The sequence below is a fragment of the Talaromyces proteolyticus genome, assembly GCF_021365285.1.
Source record: "Talaromyces proteolyticus strain PMI_201 chromosome Unknown BGW36scaffold_8, whole genome shotgun sequence".
NCBI lineage: Eukaryota > Fungi > Ascomycota > Eurotiomycetes > Eurotiales > Trichocomaceae > Talaromyces > Talaromyces proteolyticus.
The window spans coordinates 1568668-1590507 of NW_025764284.1; the positions used below are offsets into that span (position 1 = coordinate 1568668).

Genomic DNA, 21840 nt, shown 5'->3' on the forward strand with positions numbered 1-21840 from the left:
ATGTTGGTATTATAAAGCATTATATACAATTAACCTAGCGACTGTATTCGCGTAGATTTTAGAATTGCACATTATGTAGAGGTATGCTCCACAGATATATAGCGTTCTCGGTCTTTAGATGGTACCGAATTGGTAGGTAGCCAAGTTGACCGTCGGGACATCACCAGGGGCGTAGATTTCATGCTGGGCCCACTCAGGCTGGTTAATGGCATCGATCCATCCCTCAGTCTCAATGACGATGCAGCCCCATTTGTTGACGTAGTCAACACCACCCTTGCCAGCGGCTTCATTGCGGGCCTTTTGCGAGGCCTTGATGGGGATAGTGCCATTCTGGCCGTTGCAAGTGTAGATCTGTTGGGCTGGCTGGTTGGTGGCGACATCGAGAGTGATGCCAGTGAAGGGAGAGGAGAGGTGGATGATGGGGACAAGACCACCGGCCGGGTAGAAAGGCTCTGGGTCGTTGACGAAGCAGGTATCAACGCCGGTACAGTTGAAGCCACAGATACCTTCGGCGTAGGCGAAGTCCTGGCCGACCTGCTTGCCGGTGGTGTAGTCGATGGCGCCGTGCGGGGTGTCGCTGACTTCAATGATGGTGCCGTTGGGAATGAGGATGCTGTCACCACCGACGTAGCGCGAAGCCAATGGCATGTGCAAAGTATCGTTGAGAATTGTCGGGCTCTGGAACGCGTCCAAGTTCCAATAGACGTGGTTAGCCAGCATGATTGGAGTCTTCTCGGTTAGGGAGAGAGACACGATTCTGGAAGTCAATTGAGGAAGACCCTTGGGGTTCAATGGGGTGACTTCGGTATCCACGGTGAAGGTGACATGGTTGAGGACATCACCGGGGAACTTCTCAAAGCCGCTATCAAGCAGAGAGAAGGTGATGCTGTCCTTTGCTGACGCGGTCACCGACCAGTTGCGGGCGTCGTAGCCGACGAAGCCGCCGTGGAGCGTGTCGGCACCGCCATTTTCGTTGGTGGGAACATGGTATGTCTTCCCATCAATGGTGAAGGTGCCATTCTTGATGCGATTGGCATAGCGACCGACGGTGGCACCAAAGTAGGTGTGGTTGGTCTCTGTGTCGTGCAGATAGGTCTTGGGGTCATCGTAACCAACGGCGACATCCTGCACAGTGCCATTGCTGTCTGGGACGTATAAAGCAATAAGGCGCGCACCATAGCCGATGAACGAGGCAGTGATGTTCTCGGCCGTGATGTTGTAGACCTTGAAGGGATCCGGGTGGTCGTTGGCGGTGGCACTGCCCAGTGCGGGGAGCGCCAACAGCGTGGCAGAGAGATAGCTCTTGAAATGCATTCTGGAGATCAGGGATATAGAAACAACCAGGAACACCAGGGCATACACAGCTGCAACAAGACGCCACAGACGGGGTTTATGAAGCAGCGAGGACAAGCTTGGATGGAGCCGGGGGAGCACTCCTCGGTGTGCAGCAAGGGGCATTCCGGGACTTAAATGCAACAATCCGCCGACCTGTACGCGCGCATTTTTTTTTCTGTCTCTGTCCTTCTAGCAAGCGGGGAAAGCTACGCTAGCTGCCTTGTGGAGAAAACAAAGAAACAATGGCTAGGATTGGACAATTGGCGGTACGCGATTGTACTAGAGAGGAATGGAGGCTGGTGTTGTTGTTTGATTTCGGAGATGAAGTCAGCGTCTGGGGTACAGCTTGGAAGTCCGACCGCGATTGGTGGGCGATGCAGCAGCCCCCAATGAGAGGAGGCAGCGAAGAGGGGTCAAGCTTCTCTAGAGACCAGCTAATTGAATGTAACGTGGAGCTGGAGTTGTTGGATGCGGTGATCAGCGTGGTTGGTCGAGGAACACACATGGCAAGCAGGAAAGATCGCAAGCTGACCGCTAGTCCTGATGTGGAAAGGCACCGAATGGGGCGTCCTAGGCCAGTAACAGTAAGTCCGGCGGGGTGCACGTCACTGATAGGCTGGTTGCACGGTAGGCTGGTGCTAGCGCCGTGCCCCGCAGTTGATCGACATTCGGCCGGGGAAACATTGATTCAAGGCATGCTGGAACTTGGCCTGTTATTCTCCCGTGACCTGTACATGTACGTCCCTCCGCACTGGGAACAGCCCCGTGACGACATCTCAGAACGCTGTTGGCAGCATTAGCGGCAGCTGTATTGCGATGCTATTAACCGTCGCTCGCGGTCAATGCTGTCTCGCGTGCGTCATTGCACCCGACTACTTGACTTGCTCTGGCTGTTGTGAATCAGTTTATCCGAGTTCTGCGATATCGCAGTAAGTAAATAGGCAAAAGACAGTCAGTATGTGTATTACCCCAGCCAAGCCGTTATTGCTTGAGCAGAGCTGAAGCTATTATAGCAAATCATGTTCTTGGAACGTTCGCCACGTGTATGACATGCTTGGCTTGTTCGCACACAAATGTGAACATATATGTACATGTATACTTCAAGCTGCTTCCTTACCTACTTCCAACTCGTAATAGAAAGAAATGCCTTGTGCGGTATTTTGATATATACATATGTATATTATTATGTACTATGCTATATATTAATTTTTTTATTCTAATTATTATAAAAAACTGTTTATTCTATTTACTAGAAATATACTTTAAATATTTTGAATATAATATATCAAATTTATTCATCGGTCTTGGGCCACTCAGACCTTAACCGTGCTATAATCTGGTGATGTAGCTGTCTGGGTATCATTCTGCAGTCGTGATGCTGTTGTATAGAGCCTTCATCTTTATATTAATACCTCCTTACCTTTTGAAACTGCAGCTAGACTTTGACTTAATGGAGCCAATCTTGTCTAATACAGGTTTAACCTGGTCACCCAGCTTCAAAATATCCCCAGCAGACATGCCTCTCCTGATGTTAGCCGCCTTAGCCACCTTAGCAGCATCCAGCAAAGCCAACGGGTCAAAAATGGCCGACATGATGGCGAGAGGCGCGTTTTTAGGATCGCTGGCGACGGAATAAATGTCAAAGGCGACATTGCCAACATCTCCAGCAGCAGTGACGATGGCTCCAATCTCTGCAAGTTCTGCAACAGAGCCAAGGAGCTCCCCGGCAATAGGGACCAGGAACAGGATAGCACCAAAGAAGGCCAAGATTATTTCCATACGCTTTTCTCTGGTAATCTCATCTGCGACGCTTTCAATGGTTGCCATTTCTGTAATGGATGAGTTGATCATCATGATGGGGATAGAGATGGTATCGACAACGTCCATGAATTCACCATCATATAGTATACCCTGCATCCACTCGAGGACATCGCTAATCTGACCTTCTAGGTTGGTTGCGCTGGATGTAGCCTTCGTGACAACGTCCTTAGGGTTGATAACATCGGCCTCTGTATAGTTGTTGATGTATGGCATGGTATAATCTACACCAAGGTTCCAGCAGTCATTACCGTCACCTTGAGACGCCGATGGCGGACAATCATTGGTAGTGCGAACGTGGGTCTGGATTGACGTCTTGTTCTTTGGAATAGCCGTCTGGGAGTAAAGGTCGGCATAAAACTGAGCCGTGGTGTTGTCGTTTTGGAAACTCCACCAGATAGAGGTGGAAGGGGTCCCGCTTATGTCAGTTTCACCATAGCCGTGCTTTGAATAGTCAGGCGGGCACGGCTCGGGTTCCTGGGAGAATCCAGGTATGGGTTCAACTTCACGGACGAACAAGCCTGCTTCGCCGAGCCCGGGTTCTTCAGAACAACCGAAACGGGGGTTGCAAACTTTTGTACAGCCCGTGGTGTCATTACGACAATAGTCACAACCGCGATTTGCAGAATTGCAGACAGAACAACAAAAGTTCATCTCTGCCACGATGCAAGCAAAGTAATTGGTTCCGTTCTGGTAGATCATTTGCGTCATAGAGTCTCCGGCGTGATCGACAACAACGCCTGCATAGATTTGGAACTTTGAGTCGTACCCGTTCGTCATCATGGAATTGTACTGAATCATGGCATTGTTGTAAATAGTTTGCAGAGCCTGAACCATGTATATGGCAGCACACAGTGATGGCATCGAGTCAGCTGCAGCTTCAATATCGTCGAGTGTCGTATAGTTGCCAGGGCAAGAAAGATCCGGCAAGGGGGGTCCGCCAGTACCGCCACCGTCACTGCTGTTGGGGTCTGTTTCGTCTCCATCGTCACCGGTAAAGGCGAGCAGGTCAACAGCCCAGTCAATGGTGCCCCTAAAGTTGAGACCCTTGTAAAAGCTGGTCCGGGAGCTGCGGGTGGCAAGGCTCTCATACGCAACCCAGGTCGAATCCCAAACGGCCATATCCGAGTTGGAACCGTCGTCATACCATCCCTTAGCGACACCATTTTCAATCAGCTCGAAGATCTCAGCATTCGAGATATAGCCACGAGTAGCAGTGCAACGTCCAAAATCTGCCGTTGACCCGCTCCCCGTGCCACCTTCGACATCACCTTGAAAAGTGCAATCAGGACTAGTGCAGCTCGGGTCCGTCATTCCGAAGGAACGGCCATACGCAGAGATACCGATAACGACCTTGTTGGCGTTGACTCCCGCCTTGGTAATCATGGCAAGGGTATACTCTGTTTCGGTGAGGTTGATGTGACTTCGGAGACAGTTACCATCGGGACAACCTTCCTGTGCAAATTTGTTGCCGTAGTCCCACTGTCCGTGAAGATCGTACGTCATATAAACAATATAGTCAACCACTCCACTCATCTGCCGGATAGGGAACTCCTTCAGATACCAGTAGGAAGCTGGTGCAGCAATTGAGACTGAGGTTGTCTCACCGAGCGCAATCTTTAATGCTCGCAGGAACTTGAGGTAGTTTGGCCCATCGGATGATTGACCTGGGGGGATACCTGGAATATCCGGCTTAAAAAGAAATGATGTTAACACTGACCTGTATCTGATAAGGGAAAGTTTTCCACGGGTTAGCTGCTTACCTCACCAGGGTACTCCCAGTCAATGTCAATGCCATCAAGTTTATTTTGAGTCACAAAGTTTTTAATATTGTTCACAGACGTATCCCGGTTTGCATCCGTCATGGCACTGCGGAGCACGGCATAAGTCGACGGATCAGTCGAGTATCCCCAGCCTCCAATGGAAACGATGCGTTTAACCCCCGTAAGGTTAAGAAATACTGGAAACTGGTTACCGTCGTCAGTAATGTTGACGGAAAAGTCACCGTTCAGCCCAGCAAACGCCCAGTGAATGTGAGTGTAGGAACTGCCTTGCAGATCCGAGACTCGCATGTTTAGACATTCGCGGCCCCAGTTGAATTCCTCATAGTATCCAACCGAGATGAAGTTGGACGGCGGTGATCCATTGTTGGTTACATTTGTACCGCAGTTTGATACACAACCATATCCTCCTGGAGGAGCCGTTCCCGGGTTCCCGGTAGGGCCCTTGTTAGGGTTACAGTAGGCCTCTGTGATGCCGCACTGACCCCAAATGTCGCAGCAAGAGTTGAGTGGACACGGGTTCAGATCAGCAATGGCTGTACCGTTATCAGGTTGTGTTGTCCCCGGCACGATGGGGCCGCAGATGGCATTGCTGACACTCGCAGGTAAAGGGGGAGTTCCCTTGCTAACGCACATGGCGAGTCCCGCCTGGAGTGGGTCACAGCCTGTCCATCCCCAGGTAGTCCCGTTATTAAAAGAGTTGAGGTCGGTAGTTTGCCATCCATAGTTGGCCTTAATGGCATCACAGTTGTCGCCGGGCTGAACGTTGTACACCACACATGTTCCATCCGAATTGGCTGAGGGCTGCCAGTTGGGTAGCCCGCCTGGTGTGCAGCATACCTTTTCTCCGACGGCGAGGGTCGAACAGAGATTTGTGTGCTGCGAATTGTATGTTGCGAAATCATTGGCGGATATGCCGCACTCTGAGGCCAGGCTTCCGCAAGAATCGAGACTGACCACAGTGACAGTTCGACAAGTTCCGTCTCTGCGAGTCTTGACAGATGAAGAAGTCATCTCGCCTGAGTTCCGGTCTACCATGTTGACTTTGAAGGATTGACTGGTGATATCAGAAGAGCTCCTCTCCACACACTTGGCATTCCACCAGGTGAGGACATTGTTTTGAATCGAACTAATGTTGCCATCCGTGTTGACAGACAGGCCATAGACGTAGTTCCCTGTGCGGTTGTCATCACAAAGCTGGACCACCATTTCGCTTCCCGGTTGCTGATCAAGTAAATATTTAAAAACTTGAGGAGTTGCGGCAGGATCTATGCCAGCCCCGACAAACATGCCAACAGCAACCCCGTTGGAATAGCCAAAGAGAATAGTTGCATCAGTCTGGTTCTTTGCCTGGCTCTGGAGACGCTTTTGCGCAGCGGAGAGGATGGTTTTGTAATCATCAGTAACTGTGGATGCTGGAGGCCCTCCAGCCAGCAATTGAAACGAAACCTCGATAGCCGTTCCAGAGCTGCCGTCGGATGCATTCCCGCGTGCTACATGAGCTGCAACGGAGCGGGCGGCCTTGTTGGTGTGGCCCTCGCCAACGTGAGCCACAGATGAAGGCATGGCATGGCCAGCATTGCAAGCACGCAGCTTAAAGACGGTGTCTATGTCAACAGGACTGTGAATGTTAAAGTCAAAAAGCATTGGCTGGCTACACTGGCTCAGAGGCGTCAATGACGAGTAGACAGTCCAATCTTTCGGTTCTTTATCTCCGCAATAGTCAGGGCATGGCTGGATCTGGGACAAGAAGGTGCCAGATACAGCTTGAAAATAAAAGAGAAGCCATATCGTTGCTGATATGATAGAGCAGCTCATATTGTACACGTTGGAGGCCAGAGGCCGAGTCGCGTCTGTAAAAGTGCAGGGTAACCTTGCAAGGGCCTTGGACATATGAAGCCAGATGATTGAGGAAAGCGTGATGAGCGCGACGAGTCTTGATATGACGAATGATTCACAGTGGGAAGAGTGAAGAGGTACATATTCAAGAAGGGAGTGCCCTGCCTACTCCGCTTCAGAAAATAAAAATCCAAGGGGAAGTGAAACAATAGCAACCTTGTAGTACACATAGTTTACCATGCATGGGAGTCTCCTGTAAGGAACAAATGCTACATCGGATTTCTGGCCCTGACTCGTATCCCTGTATACATAGCAGGGTCAGACTAAATTTATGCGGCGCAAAAATCAACGGCCCACTGTAAGCAGTAATGCTGCATGTACCCCGCCCTGATATGTTCCGATTGGCTGGTCTAGATAAGGGTCGGCCCGAGGCTCACATGTCACTCACCTAGCGGCATATCGGCATCCTTAGCCGAAGGCTTGACGCCAAGGGGCTCAGCCTCACAGTGACCGCCCCCAGTAATTAAGCGCTATGTTGAAGCCAATCTAATATTTTAATATTTAATTTTTAAGAACAAGACACAACAAATAGCCAGTTGAGAACAGGGCCTATAAACCAGCAAAGTAAGCACTCAATATTAATTAAGAAGGTGGATTTAGGTGCTGATTAGACCACAGTTTTAGGACATGTAGTAGCAAGTGCGTGGTATTTGGCACGTAGTATTGTCATGTATTATTTGCCTAGGGTTATTTTAGCGGGACACTAGTAAAGCAGTTCAATTAGGAGCTCAATGGCTTCTAAGCTACTCGTGAGTGCTTCCACTCTTCGGCCAGTCTTGATAGTCTATTTCAACTTGCCATTTGTCCGGACGCCAAGATTCAGGCGCTGATGCAAACAACTCCACTGAGGAAGCATCAACATAGAATCCATTGTAGATTCCCCAATCCGACTGCTCGCTGGTAACTTGCAGAGGCATCACCTTCTTTGCCAACCAGTTACTAGGCGGTATTTGCTGCCCCGATCGTGCCGAGTAAAATTTCCAACTTTGCATAGGAGCAAGAAGATCTATCCCTAGTTCTTGACTGCGAGCTTCTAGACGACGTCTAAAGTACGAAGAGTGCACTTCTCCCGTGAGCTGAATCGCGGCTTCTCGAAAAGCAAATGGAGTAGGGGCCACGTGAAGCACGTCTAGCATCCAGTCGAAGAGGGCTTTATCCTGTGCAAAGACCGCTGCGTGTAAGACTGACGGTCTCATCTCAGGGACTGTAGTCGCTAAAAGCTTGTACGTCCCGCGATTAGCTACTGTAGGGAACCAGATTAAATATGGCATGGCGCAGAAAAAGTCTCTAGAAGGTTGCCTCGTGTCCAGATTAATGATACGACTCAAGTCATTGTTCATAATCATCCGAGCATGTATTGCTGTCTTCACATGGCTGGCTGCATAGTCTTCCATAGTTTGGCTCGCACACCAGAGGGCAAACATAGAGTTGTGATAGATCCCACGCACGAGGCACCCTAGCTCCTTGTCAATCATGCGAGGACGACGCAGTCTAGCATATCTTTCGATGTTACCATAGTAGGCCGCCATCAGGATCAGAAGGTCCTTGTTGCCCTGTGGCAAATGAACGGGAAGAGGTTGAGAGAGAAGTTCAGGTAGGTAATCTATCGGCGGTCCTTCTGCATACAGCTCGTCTTTCCAATCCACCTCCCCCACGTTCATGTCCTCTGTAATGTTGAAAATTTGCTCATCAAACCCGGGAAAGGGGAATAAAAACCCCATGTCATCATCGTCATCGGCGGCTTGTTGGGGCTGTTCAGTGTTTTCCAAAATAGGTTCTTCCTCTATGCCTCCAGTGTGTCTGACGCGTTGTTTAACATCGAGATAAGACACGATGGCGGTATCATCGTTCAAACATGCAGGATTCGGATTCTGCACAGTAATTTCTCTTGTGTAATCATTCATGATGCGATATTGAACAGGATTCCGCATGATGGCTTCATATATTTCCATGGACCCACTTGCACGGGCTTCCTCAGCAACAGAGGTGTCAGGTAACAAATCCATCTCGAGATACAGTTCCACATAGTTGGCTACGGCACACGCGCGAGCAACTTGGTACGACATGTCAGGATACTGCTGCCACAGCTTCCTGTAAGTGTCTTGCGATGCCACCTGAGGGTACCAGATGCAGTAGGGTCTATCTCGCGCTTCAGGCATGGAGGGGATCTTGTTGCTCATGATCGCGCGAGCGTTCAAGGCACGTAAGACTTCTGGCACATAGTGGCTTAGCTGTTCTAGGTCTGGATTCTCGGCAAATTGCTCGTGATATCGAATGCCACAGATGATGCAAAGTCGCGTGAGTCTGCGCCCAAGAGCCGTAGGGACGGCTTTGCCACGAAGAGCGTTCCTGGCCTCACCAAGGTCGAAGGCCACCGACCTCAAGCGGTCTACGATGTTGTTGTCTGCCATGTCGTGGGAAATGTTCAAACAATGAATAAATGTCTGACTGTTGGAATGGGGGGGAAAGGTAGACTGGTTGCTCAGAACGGGCGGCAGACCAAGTCAAAGTAAGGCGGATCGAGCATCCATGTAATTTCGATTATTGTAAGGTACAGCAGCTAATATATTCCAAACATCAACCATGGCCGATTCACTGATTCCTCGTTGAATGATGGCAGATAGATGAGGGGTCGACGCCCACTGCGGCTAAGCTAGCCTGGCTCGGACGGTAAGTTGCCGATTGATGTAGCATTGTGATTTTAGCTGTTTTTGGTGGCTGTGCTGGCAGACCTTGGGCGCCAGCAATACACAGCACGATATAATTCCTGAGGGGTTTTTGTACATTCATGGAGACCATGTGGTACAGTGGCACTGAAGTAATTTTAATGAAGCACTAAGGACTAGTGCTTATCCAAACCCATAATAATTTATTACTAGGCCTAAATGATCATAATAGGAAGTGGGATCCTTTTTACAATCTAGAGAGGCCTAAGCTGGTTGATGCAGCCATGCTTGAAATACATGACAGAATGCCCGACTTAGGTTATGCTTCTAGTAGGGTCTATCTCCGTGTGACTGTGAGACATTGATGCTGGACAGTCTCCTTCTCACACTCGTGACGGTCACTTCTTGACCGTTGTTCTAAAATTATCTTCTTTTCCCTTATAGTGTCACCTCTCAAAGCCAGTACCAACTTTTACGTGTTGTCTCATCTCACAATGCGTCTCGTTACTCTTCTCCTCTTCTTTTTCGGAATCACGCAGACAGGCGCATACTCAGAGCCTGGCGGCTATGAACGTGTTCTCCTCTACTACCTATACTCCATCGATGCCCAGCTCAACGGCGGCACACCGAAGCAGATTGCGACCGGTTGCAAGGGCACACGGGGCAGTCCCTGTACACTGGACCAACTCCTCCGCTATCTGGCCAAAGAACCAGAGAAACTTCCTACCCGAGCCGCCCCGGCGACCTCTTACCCAACACTGCCCAACATGGACCAGACAGCCCAAGGTCTCGCGATCAAAGACTCTGAGGGGCGAGATTTCGCCGGACCTATCAAGTTAGGACCTGCATTGCCTGGCTTCAATGGAGCAAAGTACAGCGACTTCCTATTCAAGCTTGGGTGGATTGCCATCGATCTTGCCATTCGCTCCCCGGGAAACGCCAACTTGCTCAAGACGAACATTCAGGCAGTTCGCACTATGCGCCGCAATGCTATGATGACGACATTCACGGGGAATCCAGATAATAGTGACATACACGTGGTGACTACATCGATTCCCCTCTATGATGGTGCGGCTCCTGCCCTTACCGTGAACGTAGCTGATGCTCCGGCGACTGTGGCGGCAAATCAGGGGTTGACTGTGAAGGATTTCAAAAAGAGGTGGCTCAAGAACTCGGAGGGTGGGCATGTGGATAATGTGGCCCAGTTGAAGCAAGTGTTAGACAATATGGAAATGGCATGCTAGTAGTTCACTGATTGTATAGTCATGTCAAGGACAGTATCAGGTCAAATTATCCATGGCCCGTAATTCTAGTCCTCAATTTTATGTGTACCTAGTTTATGTCTTCCCGTCTTTATATGCATAAATATATCTACTACTGAAGAGTGTAAGATCAACGTGCTTTAAATCGGGCTCCCTGTCGTTGAGCTATTCTTTCATTTTCACACTTTCGTTGCCTTTCCACTCGGTATCATTCTCAGCTCGGCTGACGTGTTCAAACAACCCGAGATGGATACGTCCCAGAGGCCGATCACAGTTGCAGAAATCCCCTATTCTCAAAAGCCCTGCAAGGTACACCAGCAGTGAGGCTTACAGGCTCCCACCCGGTTGTAATACGTACTGAGAGAGAAGGTATCTCAGGCAATTTCATTTAGGTTCAAGGGATCTGGGCTAAACTCATTTCATCATTATTATGATTATTATGATTATTATATGTAGCCCGAACGTCCATACCCAGCTCTCGGCTATGACAGACACGAGTTAGTGATCGCTGGGAAGGCTAACGGGGGCTGATGCTCAGTAAGCCTTTACTTCCTTGCCATTATCAGCATCGTAGCCTACCTATTGGCCGTCACAGTCTTGCCCTGTCTAACTCGAGTTCATTATGCATGTTAGATCGCTGGACTTCTGATATGATTGGCCAGATGGTTCTTAAGAGGCATTTCTCGAGAACTGGGGTATATTTGGTCTCTAAAGCTCCCTACCTCTCTAGTGCCGAGTGTGGACAGATGCAGGGTCCAATCGGCAGGATAGGTGTCGGGTAACCACGGACGGAACTAACCACTGTGCCCATCGCATTCCTATTCCCATTTTTGTGCAGTGTAACTTCATCATACTGAAAATTTCTCATGGGTCTAGAGCACCGTTAATCTACATACCCTGTACAAGGTACAAACATCAGGCCATTGTTCACTCTTAAGCTAACTAGACAATACGACCCATTGATATCACAGTACCATGGAACACCCGATTCCTCGCATGCCGGTTCACACCAGCCCGGGGAATCTCCAGAGAGCAAGGATATATGTCTCAGAGCCAATCAATTTCCTTTCTCGCTCTCTTCTTTATCTCATGGTGATCCTTTCTCTTGTCTCTTCTCTTCACCGCAAGTAAAGATCTTGGCCATAAATCATCGCAAATGGCTCGCTTCCTGGTATCTCTCACCTCTAGCCTCGCCCTCGCCGGCGCCGCTTCTGCTGCAATTGGGCCTCGAGACTGCTCTTATTCCGTCACCGCGAACAACGGCGACACCTGCCAGTCTATCTCTGATGATTGGGGTATCACAACGACTCAGTTTGAAGAGTACAACTCTCAAGTCGGCGCCAACTGCAGTAACGGTGTCACCGTGGGCCAGTCATATTGCGTTCAGTGGTCAGGTCCCCTTCCCACAAAGACCACTGTCCCCGCTGCCACTACCGCTACCACTACCACTGCCACTGCCACAGGTAACGGCGCTCCATCGCCTACACAGAGCGGTATTGCTGCCAACTGCACAAAGTACTACCAGGCCGTATCAGGGGACTCTTGCTCTTCCATCGCCAGTGCCTTTGGAACCTTTTCAGTCTCCGACTTTGAATCGTGGAATCCAGCCGTTGGCTCTAGCTGTTCAGGTCTATGGGCCGGCTACTACTATTGCGTCGCCATCCCTGGAACACCAACCTCCAGACCGACTACTACCACGGCTCCCTCTGGACCTTCTCCCACACAGAGTGGCATTGTCTCTGACTGTACGAAATTCTACAAAGCTCAGTCTGGTGATAGCTGCTACTCTATCGCCACTAGTTTTGGTACCTTTTCCGTCTCCGACTTTGAGTCGTGGAACCCTGCAGTCGGGTCGAGTTGCTCTGGCTTGTTCGCGGGCTATTATTACTGTGTTGCTGTTCCCGGCACTCCTACCCAACCTACTTCTACTGCCCCGTCTGGCCCTCAACCCGAGCAGACTGGTATTACTAGCAACTGCAATAAGTACTATAAGGTGCAGTCTGGTGATTATTGTGAGAAGATTTGCCAGCAGTATGGCATTTCAGTCTCTCAGTTGTAAGTTAGCCTCCTTCCCCTCCTTAACTTGATCAGGATGGGTGGCTGATAATCTGTATAGCTATAGCTGGAACCCGGCGGTTGGGGACACCTGTCAGTCTCTCTGGGTTGGGTACTATGTCTGCGTTGGTGTCTAAGTATAACGGCGATGACTCTAGATGAGGCTTGATGTGACGGCCCTAAACCTAAGCACGTCGGTATGAGGGACTGTATTGCTATAAGGCCAATAGCTTCTGTGTAGCACTCGTAGACAAGACAAAAGGAGAGCTAAAACTTAAGGTCTCATCAACTTGTGTATACCCTATGTTCTTGTCTCCAGCATGGAATAAATGAAGAATATTGACTTGTAAAATATAGTTGATGTCAAAAAGTTCCCACTTTGTGGTATTCAATAAAATTAAGCCATTGAAGAGTTAACGTTCTCATTGCCCCTCAACCAAGCAAGCTCCGCTTGACGACTAATATTCAATTAATAAATTAATATTTAACTGTTGAAATGAGGGGAAAGGGTAGACTGATTGCTCAGAAAAAGCGGCAGACCAAGTCAAAGTAAGCCAGATTAAGATAGGGGTAAATGTCACCGATCTTTATCAAGATTTAAAGTAATACTTATTTCATAGGTGTTCAAACGTGCAAATATTCCAAGCGAAGTAAATGTAGTTCTTGGTGACATCCACGTAATTTCGATTGTAAGGTGCAGCAGCGGATATATCCCAAACATGACCGATTCATTGGTTCCTCGTAGAAATTTCTCGGCGCCGATGGCTCATGCATGAGGAGTCCACGCCTGCTGCAACTAAGCTAGCCTGGCTCAGACGGGTCATCCTTGCCGATTGATGTAACATTGTTCCTGCAGCTGTTTTCCATGACCGTGCTGAGTGTACGGTGGTCGTACGGAGAGATTCTGGAGGCAGATCTTGGCGGCAGCAATGCAGGGTACGATATTATTCCTGAGGGGTTTTTGTACACCTATGGGGACCATTTGGTATGTAACACGACACGAGCCTGAGATTTTATCTGATCATACATAATAAAAAGTGGGATCCTTTACAATCTAGATAGGCCTAAGCTGGTTGATGATAGTATATCTGTTGGCACGATTATGTCTAATGTTAGGAAAAAGTTAGACCCACCCGTCAGTCCTCTGTAATACAAAAGGGGAATAGTAAATCACCTGACCACACTAGTCTTCTTTGGGCGTTGCGATGCACTACTGCTAGATTGGGAGAGTTGTTTATTGTCGACGGCACAGCTCGCCCCGCGACACCCGATTCCGCTTCAAGATGCTTTGCGACCGATTCAAGTACAGCAGGAATCATTGACCGCCTGTGGCAAAGACGGATTGACTGCGCGCTGCGGCGGCCAAACCAACACTCGTGACACTGGCGACCTCTGCCCGCACAGCAACCGCTCTTTTCGGCTGATCGTTGCCCTGGCCCATCGCATGCCGCCAACACCATGTCCGCCTCGTCATCTCGAAACCCGACCTCGTCGCCAGATGTGCTTGGCCCCGAAGGCGATGCGATGTACCTCATCTCGTCACCGGCACCCGACTTTTTGGGGCGCCAGGGGCGGCTTCCGCGGTATGGTCTGCAGACTCCCAGAGGAAAAGCGCGGCTTCCCAGTCGAAGCCCCAACAAGAGCGCGCAAACCATCCACTTCGATGACATCGTGCTGCCGCCAAAGTCGCCCATGTCTGTCACCAATAGACAGCGATCCATATCCCCAACTAAGATGCAATCGGAGGGTAATCTCAGTCCCTGGAGAATTCGAGTTACAGTGGAGGCGGAACAAGACGAGGACGAAAATGCGCAAGGCAGCCCACGCAAGAAGCTCAAACCTTCGACCATGATTACCAAGGTACCCCTTAAGGACGAAGAATGGAACCCCCCATCTGCAAAAAAAAGAAGAGGACGGCCTCGTAAATCGGACGTACAAGATCAAGATGCCACTCCAAACAAAGGAAGCCCTGGGCGCACACCAAAGCGGAAGCCTGCATCTCCTGAAAAACGACCGCGAGGCAGACCACGCAAGAGCGTGCAATCAACGATGGTTGCGCAGAGTATTGAAACCGATGAACATCCCGTCACCAGCCCAACCTCTCTAGATGGAGCTTTCGAAACGAACTCCCCGGTGCCTTCTATGGAAGCAGATCACGTATCGCTGGCGGACTCTCAGCTTGAATTAGATCCTTTTCTCGACATTGTGGGGTCTGGCACTCTAGGTACGGGACAACGGGCAACTAGGTCTTTATATCGCTTCTCTCCACCAAGTGCTTCAGAAAATTCCCACCCAGAAAGCATCAAGGTTACCCGTGTAATAGAAGGCACTTCGGATTCGACACCCCTCAAAACACTTGCCGCTGCGCGCAGAGTGCAAGCGACATCGCCGGAAAATACCTTACACGCGGGGCACACACCTCGAGTTCGAAGAAGCTACCCAACTCCCGCATCATCGTCTCTTGTTGACGAGAATCAGGGCAGCTCAAGAAAGCAGCTACATCAGGAAGGCGACAAGGCCCGTACTACAATTGTAGACCCGACCGACGAGCACCATGAATTCGACACAATTATGGAGAGCGAGGGTTTCAGCATGGTGTCCTTGGACACCCTCCCCTCTGCAAAACAAGAGGGATTTAACTCCACTCTAAACTCCGCCAAAGGGTCACTCAACCCTTTTATTGAAAGACACAATCTAATTTCTTACGATAAGAAGTCAAAATCACCAGTTGCATTTGACAAGAGCACACAGAGTGCTGCATCGACATCCGCAAAGACTACTTCTGGATTCCAACAAAGTGAAGAAAGATACTCCAACGTTGCTGGAGACCGTTCTGTAATTCAAGATCAACACGAGGAAACGCGAACTTATCCGAATATTGCGCGAATTGTTCGAATTGGACTTGCTCTACATCGTACCATGCGACCGCAGATAGGCTTTGGAGCAAGCGACGAAGAGCTGACGAACTCAAGGAAAAGATTAGAACGTATATTCAGTGACCTGAACCCTAATATGCAACGCCAACTTCAAGCTGGTCTTAAATTTGGAGAACAACTCGCTCGTAGCCACATGAGAACGGAGAGGTATATTAATGAGGAAGAAAAAAGAACCACGAGATTAGGACAGGGAAGGCGAAACAGCTCTATACAAGAACCGGCTCGTCGGTACGATTCCCCTAGACAAGAATATCCAAATATGGCACAACAAGAAGCCCAGTGGCAACAAGAAAGGGAAGAGATTAGTCGAAAAATTGAGATGGCTGCATCAAGTGATGTTATTGTGCTCGAAAGCGACGAAGAGGATGTATTGCAGAGCGAGGACCAGGAGCAAGAGTCACTTCTTGACGAAGCAGATCAGGAAGAGGGAGAGGCGGATGATACAAACTACGGGGATATATGGCAGGTGGAAGCCAGGAGTCATGACTGGAGTTCTGATAGGCGTTCGGATTTCCGCGCGTCTCGAGCAGAGGATCAGGCTTCTTTTCAACCAGAACCCCCTAAGCGGGCACAACAAGGTGACTTGAATACGAGATACAGTACACAGTACGATTGGAATCCAGACAGCGGTGAACTGCCACCGCTGGGAAGGTCCCGAATGGAACAACTACGAGACGAAGATGTTGATATTTCGTTTCTGTTGAAGCCCCGTGATACACCCAAGTCTAGAAAATACTACGGAAATGGCAGCCCTCACACAGTCGCCAGCCAGAAATCCCACTCCTCTGCCAATGGGAGAATTGAGGTTCCCAAGGGTGTTACGGTTCGTGACAGACTACCATCTTCGAGGCTCGGTCGTCCTGATGATGGCGACCTTGACGACATTGAACCTGAAGAAGTCGCTCGAGATGAAGCCCCGAATAAAACCACAGATGAAGAAGAGCATGAGATGGGTGCATCTTATCAAGAAACGATTACCCCAGAACACGATTCTCGAATCCAAGACCCAATAATCACGCCGACTCGTGAGAATACTGCCTCAAATCCGTCATGGTTCCGCCGACTCACGAACAATTTCACTCCTGGGTGGTGGACAAAGTCTGAAAAAGAGGACTTTGTCGAGGCAGATAAGCCCCTGGACGAGTCTTTCAGCCCGCCCTTCCACGACAATGGCAATATGCCGCATTCTCCTAGCTTGGAAGCGACGCCAAATTTAAAGCGTACCCGAGAGGTGGAATCAGATCCACCTTGGCCTGTGGATGCCGAAGATCACCGTGATCAGCGTGATCCGCAAGTCAAAAAGCCTCGCCTTAGGGCACTGGCGACATCCGGATACTTCACAGACGCTCATTACGTTGCGCTGAGGCGTCTCTACGCGTTAGCCAAGCGACAGCCGGAGCAATTCCCCTACCACTCGAATGCACGGCGAGACGAGATGATCGGCGATTCACTGTGGACGTCGGATGGCGAGCATGGTCTCCCAATTGCTGAAATCCAGTTTGGCATTGTGGACCGGTTTGTGTCCGACCTGGCCGAGGCCGACATGCAGAATGGGGGCAGCGGTGAGGTGGGATGGACGGAGGACGATCTCCACAAACGGCTGTTCAGCATCATAGTAGGCGAGCAGATTCGCAGAGAGGAGAAGGAGCAGGGGCAGGAGGCGCGGCGACAACGTACTTTTTAACCATACTCTTGAACATACTACACTGTTATTAAGATATTGCGATATTACACTGATATTTGGCATGACTGTTTCCGCAGTATACGAGACTCCCAGTGATGATCTTATAGTAGTAGAATACCAGTGTCTTCAACGTCATATTCAACAATAGTATCAACCATCAAGATACAATCACATAGCAACAGCACTAGGACACAACCGTGTGTAGTCGCTAATAAGCTTTATGACTAAACGCGTCGTCAATAGTGCTTATCTCGGCCCGTGAGTGGCTGATAGCGCGCGGGAGCTGATTGGCTGCGGGGTGCTCCGGCAGCGGATCTAGACATGTCTTATCTCTTTCCTTCTCAACACCTGCACACTCCGGTTGTGTGTCACGGTGCATAGTGTATTTCCACCCTCTCCCGCTCTTCCGGATTCTCCAGTGCGCACGGAGGGCATCAGTGTTCTATTTAGCTCTTGTTCTTTGGTTCTGCTTGGCGGCCGTGGAAACAAGCCGGCCTTGCATCGCGGGAGAATGGGGATGCTCTCCTGATCTGCAGATTGCATCTCGATCATACCTGACAGTTTGACTTTCACGGCAGACTATTGCTGACTATCGCGTGCCATTCTGCAGCAGCTGCCAGTCTAATTTCAATTATCGGCGGTTGCGGCGCAAGGAGACGGCTGCGAGTCAAGATCTCAACTACAGACCCCAACAGGCAGTACTACGCATACTACAGACTCGACCTTCCACTCCACTCAGCGTGGAGCAGCCGTTCCCCGATGGCTCGACTTGGGGGGGCGGCTAGTACAGCCTAGGAGTAGTCCCTGCTATGCTTGTGTATTGATCCTGCAGTGCTAGTCACTGACTAGAGTTTGAAGTCTGAACTTTGATGTCCTGGACTCCTGGCCTGTGAAGACCCCCGATCGATATTCGATAGTGACGACGATAGCGCCCCGGCTGGCATATGATCCCGCTCAGAGGACGATGACTGGCCATCGAATAATCCCTCGGAGGTCTTCTCTCTTATGGCATTCAAGACGTAGTTCTGTCCGACGTTGCACCCTGGATCCCCTTCCCCCCAAATTCTGGGACGAAGCAGCCAGGATGTCAGCCAACCGGATGCAAAGCCCGCCGTTTCGGGGATGGACTATATATATATACAGCTCCAAACACCGCACGAAATAATGAGTCCACAGTAAGCGCACGTCATGCACGGCGGCAACCGCAGCCGTTGGCCTGTTGCTTGAGTAGTTAATTTAGTTAATTGCTGGGTGGACCCGGTGATCCGCTGCTTTTACTTGCTTTTTCTAGTTCCCTTTTCTCGACGCTTGTCTTATCTTATCCCACCGATTGGTCCCACGCTCAGACAAGCCCATGGCTCGCGCAGCCCGCTTTCCCTTGTCTGGTAAAACGTCGTAGTCCCCAAACGAAGCCTGGCCTGATATCATTGCAGAAACGTTTCTGTCGGTGCTCTCAATTTAAATTGTTTTGTGGCGAAGACAGGACGATACACACTATTGGCCTGGGATCGATAGGTTCCTGGCACCCTTGCTCTAGCTTTGATAAGACTATTTCCAGCTAAATAACCGCGAGACTACCGCCACACCGTGCTAGGACGCTGGTCCTGACTCCTCCTATACCTGGTGGTTAGTGTCCCGTCTCTGTAGAGTCCTAATGTTAGTACCAGCCTAATACTGTTTAGAGTCCTGAGGCATATAACACCTGGTCCCGCCGCTCTGGGACAAACCTTGCCCTTGTTGCTGCCCCTCAGCATGCCAGCACCGGCATCATGTCGGAAGTATCCTCCTTGTGGTGGACGGATGAAAGGATAGATGCCACTCTGTGCCGTCAATATGTGCTTTCCCATCTGCAACCTGAATATCAGACCCGTCTATTTGAGCTGCTGCCATGGGGTGAGGGGCTCACGAGCGAGTCGTATCTGGAATGGATTCTGACCAGAGCCGGCAAACTCTTTCTTATTCTAAACGACATCGGCGTCCCCCAGCGGATCTTTAACCTGGCCGATGATTGTGTCGACGATTCTGACCTCCCATTCGCCGAGGCACGAGTTAGTGATCTGCATCTCGCGCCAGAAGGCTCGAGTGCCGCAGCAGGGCTTCAGAATAAATTCTTCCTCGCACAATGGCGCTATATTGTGCGCGGTATTGCTGAGGGAGACCACGTAAAGTACACGGGTAATGAAGGCGTCCCCGTGGAAGTCGTCAAAAATGGGCTGGTGAATTCAAATCCCAGAGACGGGGTCGAGAAAGTTGTGCTGTCAGGCGCGGTATGCCGGGTGTATATACGCACGCAGATCCAGATCAACGCCGCCCCCCACTTTTATGAAGAGGATGAGGTGCTCGAAGAAGTGCGGTCGTTGAGACTGTTGGCACACGAACATCTGTTTTCTATATACGGCTCATACTTTGTCGATGATAGTATCAACGTACTCTTCAAGGGCGAGTATGACCGGACATTGGCCTCATTCTTGTCCGACACTCCACAGTCTTTCAAACGGCTCGCGAAGCCCGAGCGTCGCGATATCTTGGTGAATTGGCCTCATTGTCTTGTGAGTGCCCTGGCATGGCTCCATGCGCATGGTCAGGGCCACGGTGGCATTCGGCCCTCCAATGTTCTTGTTGACCATGAATATCGGATCTTTCTCGGCCATTTCGAAGCTATGGACACATTACTTGACCCGCCTAAGATCAATGACATTGAAGCGTACCAATACGCAGCCCCTGAACGATGGATCCGTACAACGGCCATCCAGGAGGTTAACACATCAAAAATCAGCCATCATTCAGGTGGCCGAACCATTCGGAAAGCAGCTTCGGCTTCGAAACTCTCGCAGAATCAGGAACAGCAACAGCAACAGCAGCGAAAAGTGCGGGAAAGCTGGATGACGGAAAACACCATGCAATCGACTTCGAGCGGGTCTAAAGGAACGGTGATTAGAGTGGGATCAGGGGAATCATCCAACGGGTCATCGTCGTCAGGAGGCTCTGGTCGTAACGGAATTCGAGGAGGCGCGTATTTCCGAAAAAAGCCTATCCTCTATACCCCCTCTATAACATCCTCCAACTCATCTGATGCGACCACTCGACCTCTCTCCTCCCCTCAAAATGCCACCACCATTCCATTCGTCCCCTATAACTCCACGATTGTCCGGACATGGCAATCGCAACAATCCAATACCCAACTCTCCGATATCTTCTCTCTCGGCGCCATCATCATCGACATCTTCACAGTCCTCTGCGAACGAAAGCTATCCGCCTTTGCTAGCCATCGGGCAGCCAAAAACCGCACGCCCGGGCGAGGAGGCGGGGTGGCAGACGCTTCTTTCCATCTTGCACCTAATCTCGGCCAAGTATCCTCATGGATCAGCCTGTTGACACGCGACTCCAAAAAACGCAAGGGTCTGGCCTTTCGCGCCGTCGAGCCCATGCTCGAGGTTGTGCGTGAAATGATGACTCGCGCTCCGGAAAACCGCATATTGGCGAGAAACGTGCAACGCGAGTTTGCCAGCACAATCCTGCAGTTGGAAGGCATCATCACAATCCACTGCCTGGCAAACCCGAATCCACCACCAAAACGCAAACCAAGCCCTTTAACCATAATCCCGCGTCACTCCCAACCCCTACCCCATGGTGACCAAGAGGCCGTAAGCCCTCTCACCCCTATTTCATTCACCTCACGATCTTCCTCCCCATTCACCCCACCACCCAGTAAAACGGCGAATGCAAAAGCGGCATTGAAATTGCTAGACTTTGGATTCAAGTCGCGACACGCACGGAATCCGGAATATGCCAGCGAGACCAGCAGCCCCAGTGATACGAAAAGCCCCGTGTCGGACGGGATGACGGATAACGAGTATGACCTGGCTCTTCGACAGACGCACGACGAGTATGATAAGCGTGCCGAGTACGGGCATGAGCAACCCCGACACGACGACGTCAAATTACTTCCTCGAAATCTCGTTCTGCAGCCAAGGTTGTTTGATGATGACGAGTTCGGGCTGCCGCGATATGAGGCGTGACGATCGACTGGCCAATCTTAATTGAGATTCCTGTTGAACATTCCTTTGATTCGTTTCCTTTTCTTTCTTAATTCTCTGTCGCTATTGAAAATTTCTTCTCTCTACTAATTTTATATTGTATAATTCATGGGAAGCTCAATGTATTACGATGGATGGGTGGATGAGTGTGATTCTGGACTAACTAGCGCATAGATTTTCTTTACATTATCACTTACACATGCCAGGTTATTTGGTAAAGCAACTTGGTAGAACTATGCTGATCTTATTCTTATCCTGTTCTTGTATTTTGATTGTCTGCGTATTCAATAAGTAGACATGTCTTCGTGAGAACCGAAATCGATCCAACATCCAATATATTCTTACAGAGAAGCAAAAAAAAAAGGAA

At 50.0% G+C, this 21840-nt stretch overlaps 8 protein-coding genes across 8 annotated transcripts; 5 read left to right on the forward strand and 3 right to left on the reverse strand.

Moving 5' to 3' along the window:
- Positions 1-114: 114 nt before the first annotated feature.
- On the reverse strand, positions 115-1314 carry BGW36DRAFT_300116 (putative aldose 1-epimerase; the record flags this gene model as incomplete). Its single annotated transcript, XM_046211597.1, has 1 exon — positions 115-1314. The coding sequence occupies one exon, from the start codon at positions 1312-1314 to the stop codon at positions 115-117; it is 1200 nt and encodes a 399-aa protein (XP_046070583.1).
- Positions 1315-1577: 263 nt separating this feature from the next.
- Positions 1578-2327, forward strand: BGW36DRAFT_361136 (uncharacterized protein; the record flags this gene model as incomplete). The annotated part of the gene is made up of 3 exons (XM_046214251.1): positions 1578-1919; positions 2029-2264; positions 2309-2327. 3 exons carry the CDS (start codon positions 1578-1580, stop codon positions 2325-2327), a joined length of 597 nt encoding a protein of 198 aa, XP_046070584.1.
- Positions 2328-2751: 424 nt separating this feature from the next.
- Positions 2752-6752, reverse strand: BGW36DRAFT_299192 (uncharacterized protein; the record flags this gene model as incomplete). Its single annotated transcript, XM_046211506.1, has 2 exons — positions 2752-4845; positions 4917-6752. 2 exons carry the CDS (start codon positions 6750-6752, stop codon positions 2752-2754), a joined length of 3930 nt encoding a protein of 1309 aa, XP_046070585.1.
- Positions 6753-7354: 602 nt separating this feature from the next.
- BGW36DRAFT_382705 (uncharacterized protein) lies at positions 7355-9605 on the reverse strand. Its single transcript, XM_046216581.1, has 2 exons — positions 7452-9605; positions 7355-7397 (listed from the first exon to the last, which is right to left on the reverse strand). Exon 1 carries the CDS (start codon positions 9242-9244, stop codon positions 7577-7579), a length of 1668 nt encoding a protein of 555 aa, XP_046070586.1. The 5' UTR covers positions 9245-9605; the 3' UTR covers positions 7355-7397; positions 7452-7576.
- Position 9606: 1 nt separating this feature from the next.
- BGW36DRAFT_382707 (uncharacterized protein) lies at positions 9607-10860 on the forward strand. Its single transcript, XM_046216582.1, has one exon. It carries the CDS (start codon positions 9994-9996, stop codon positions 10741-10743), a length of 750 nt encoding a protein of 249 aa, XP_046070587.1. The 5' UTR covers positions 9607-9993; the 3' UTR covers positions 10744-10860.
- Positions 10861-11917: 1057 nt separating this feature from the next.
- BGW36DRAFT_429323 (uncharacterized protein) lies at positions 11918-12953 on the forward strand (the record flags this gene model as incomplete). Its single annotated transcript, XM_046220671.1, has 2 exons — positions 11918-12816; positions 12878-12953. 2 exons carry the CDS (start codon positions 11918-11920, stop codon positions 12951-12953), a joined length of 975 nt encoding a protein of 324 aa, XP_046070588.1.
- Positions 12954-14283: 1330 nt separating this feature from the next.
- BGW36DRAFT_264073 (uncharacterized protein) lies at positions 14284-17403 on the forward strand (the record flags this gene model as incomplete). The annotated part of the gene is made up of 1 exon (XM_046210104.1): positions 14284-17403. A coding segment is annotated over one exon (3120 nt), but the record flags the coding sequence as incomplete, so codon positions are not given.
- A 1802-nt stretch (positions 17404-19205) lies between these two features.
- Positions 19206-20996, forward strand: BGW36DRAFT_264461 (uncharacterized protein; the record flags this gene model as incomplete). Its single annotated transcript, XM_046210109.1, has 1 exon — positions 19206-20996. A coding segment is annotated over one exon (1791 nt), but the record flags the coding sequence as incomplete, so codon positions are not given.
- Positions 20997-21840: the final 844 nt, after the last annotated feature.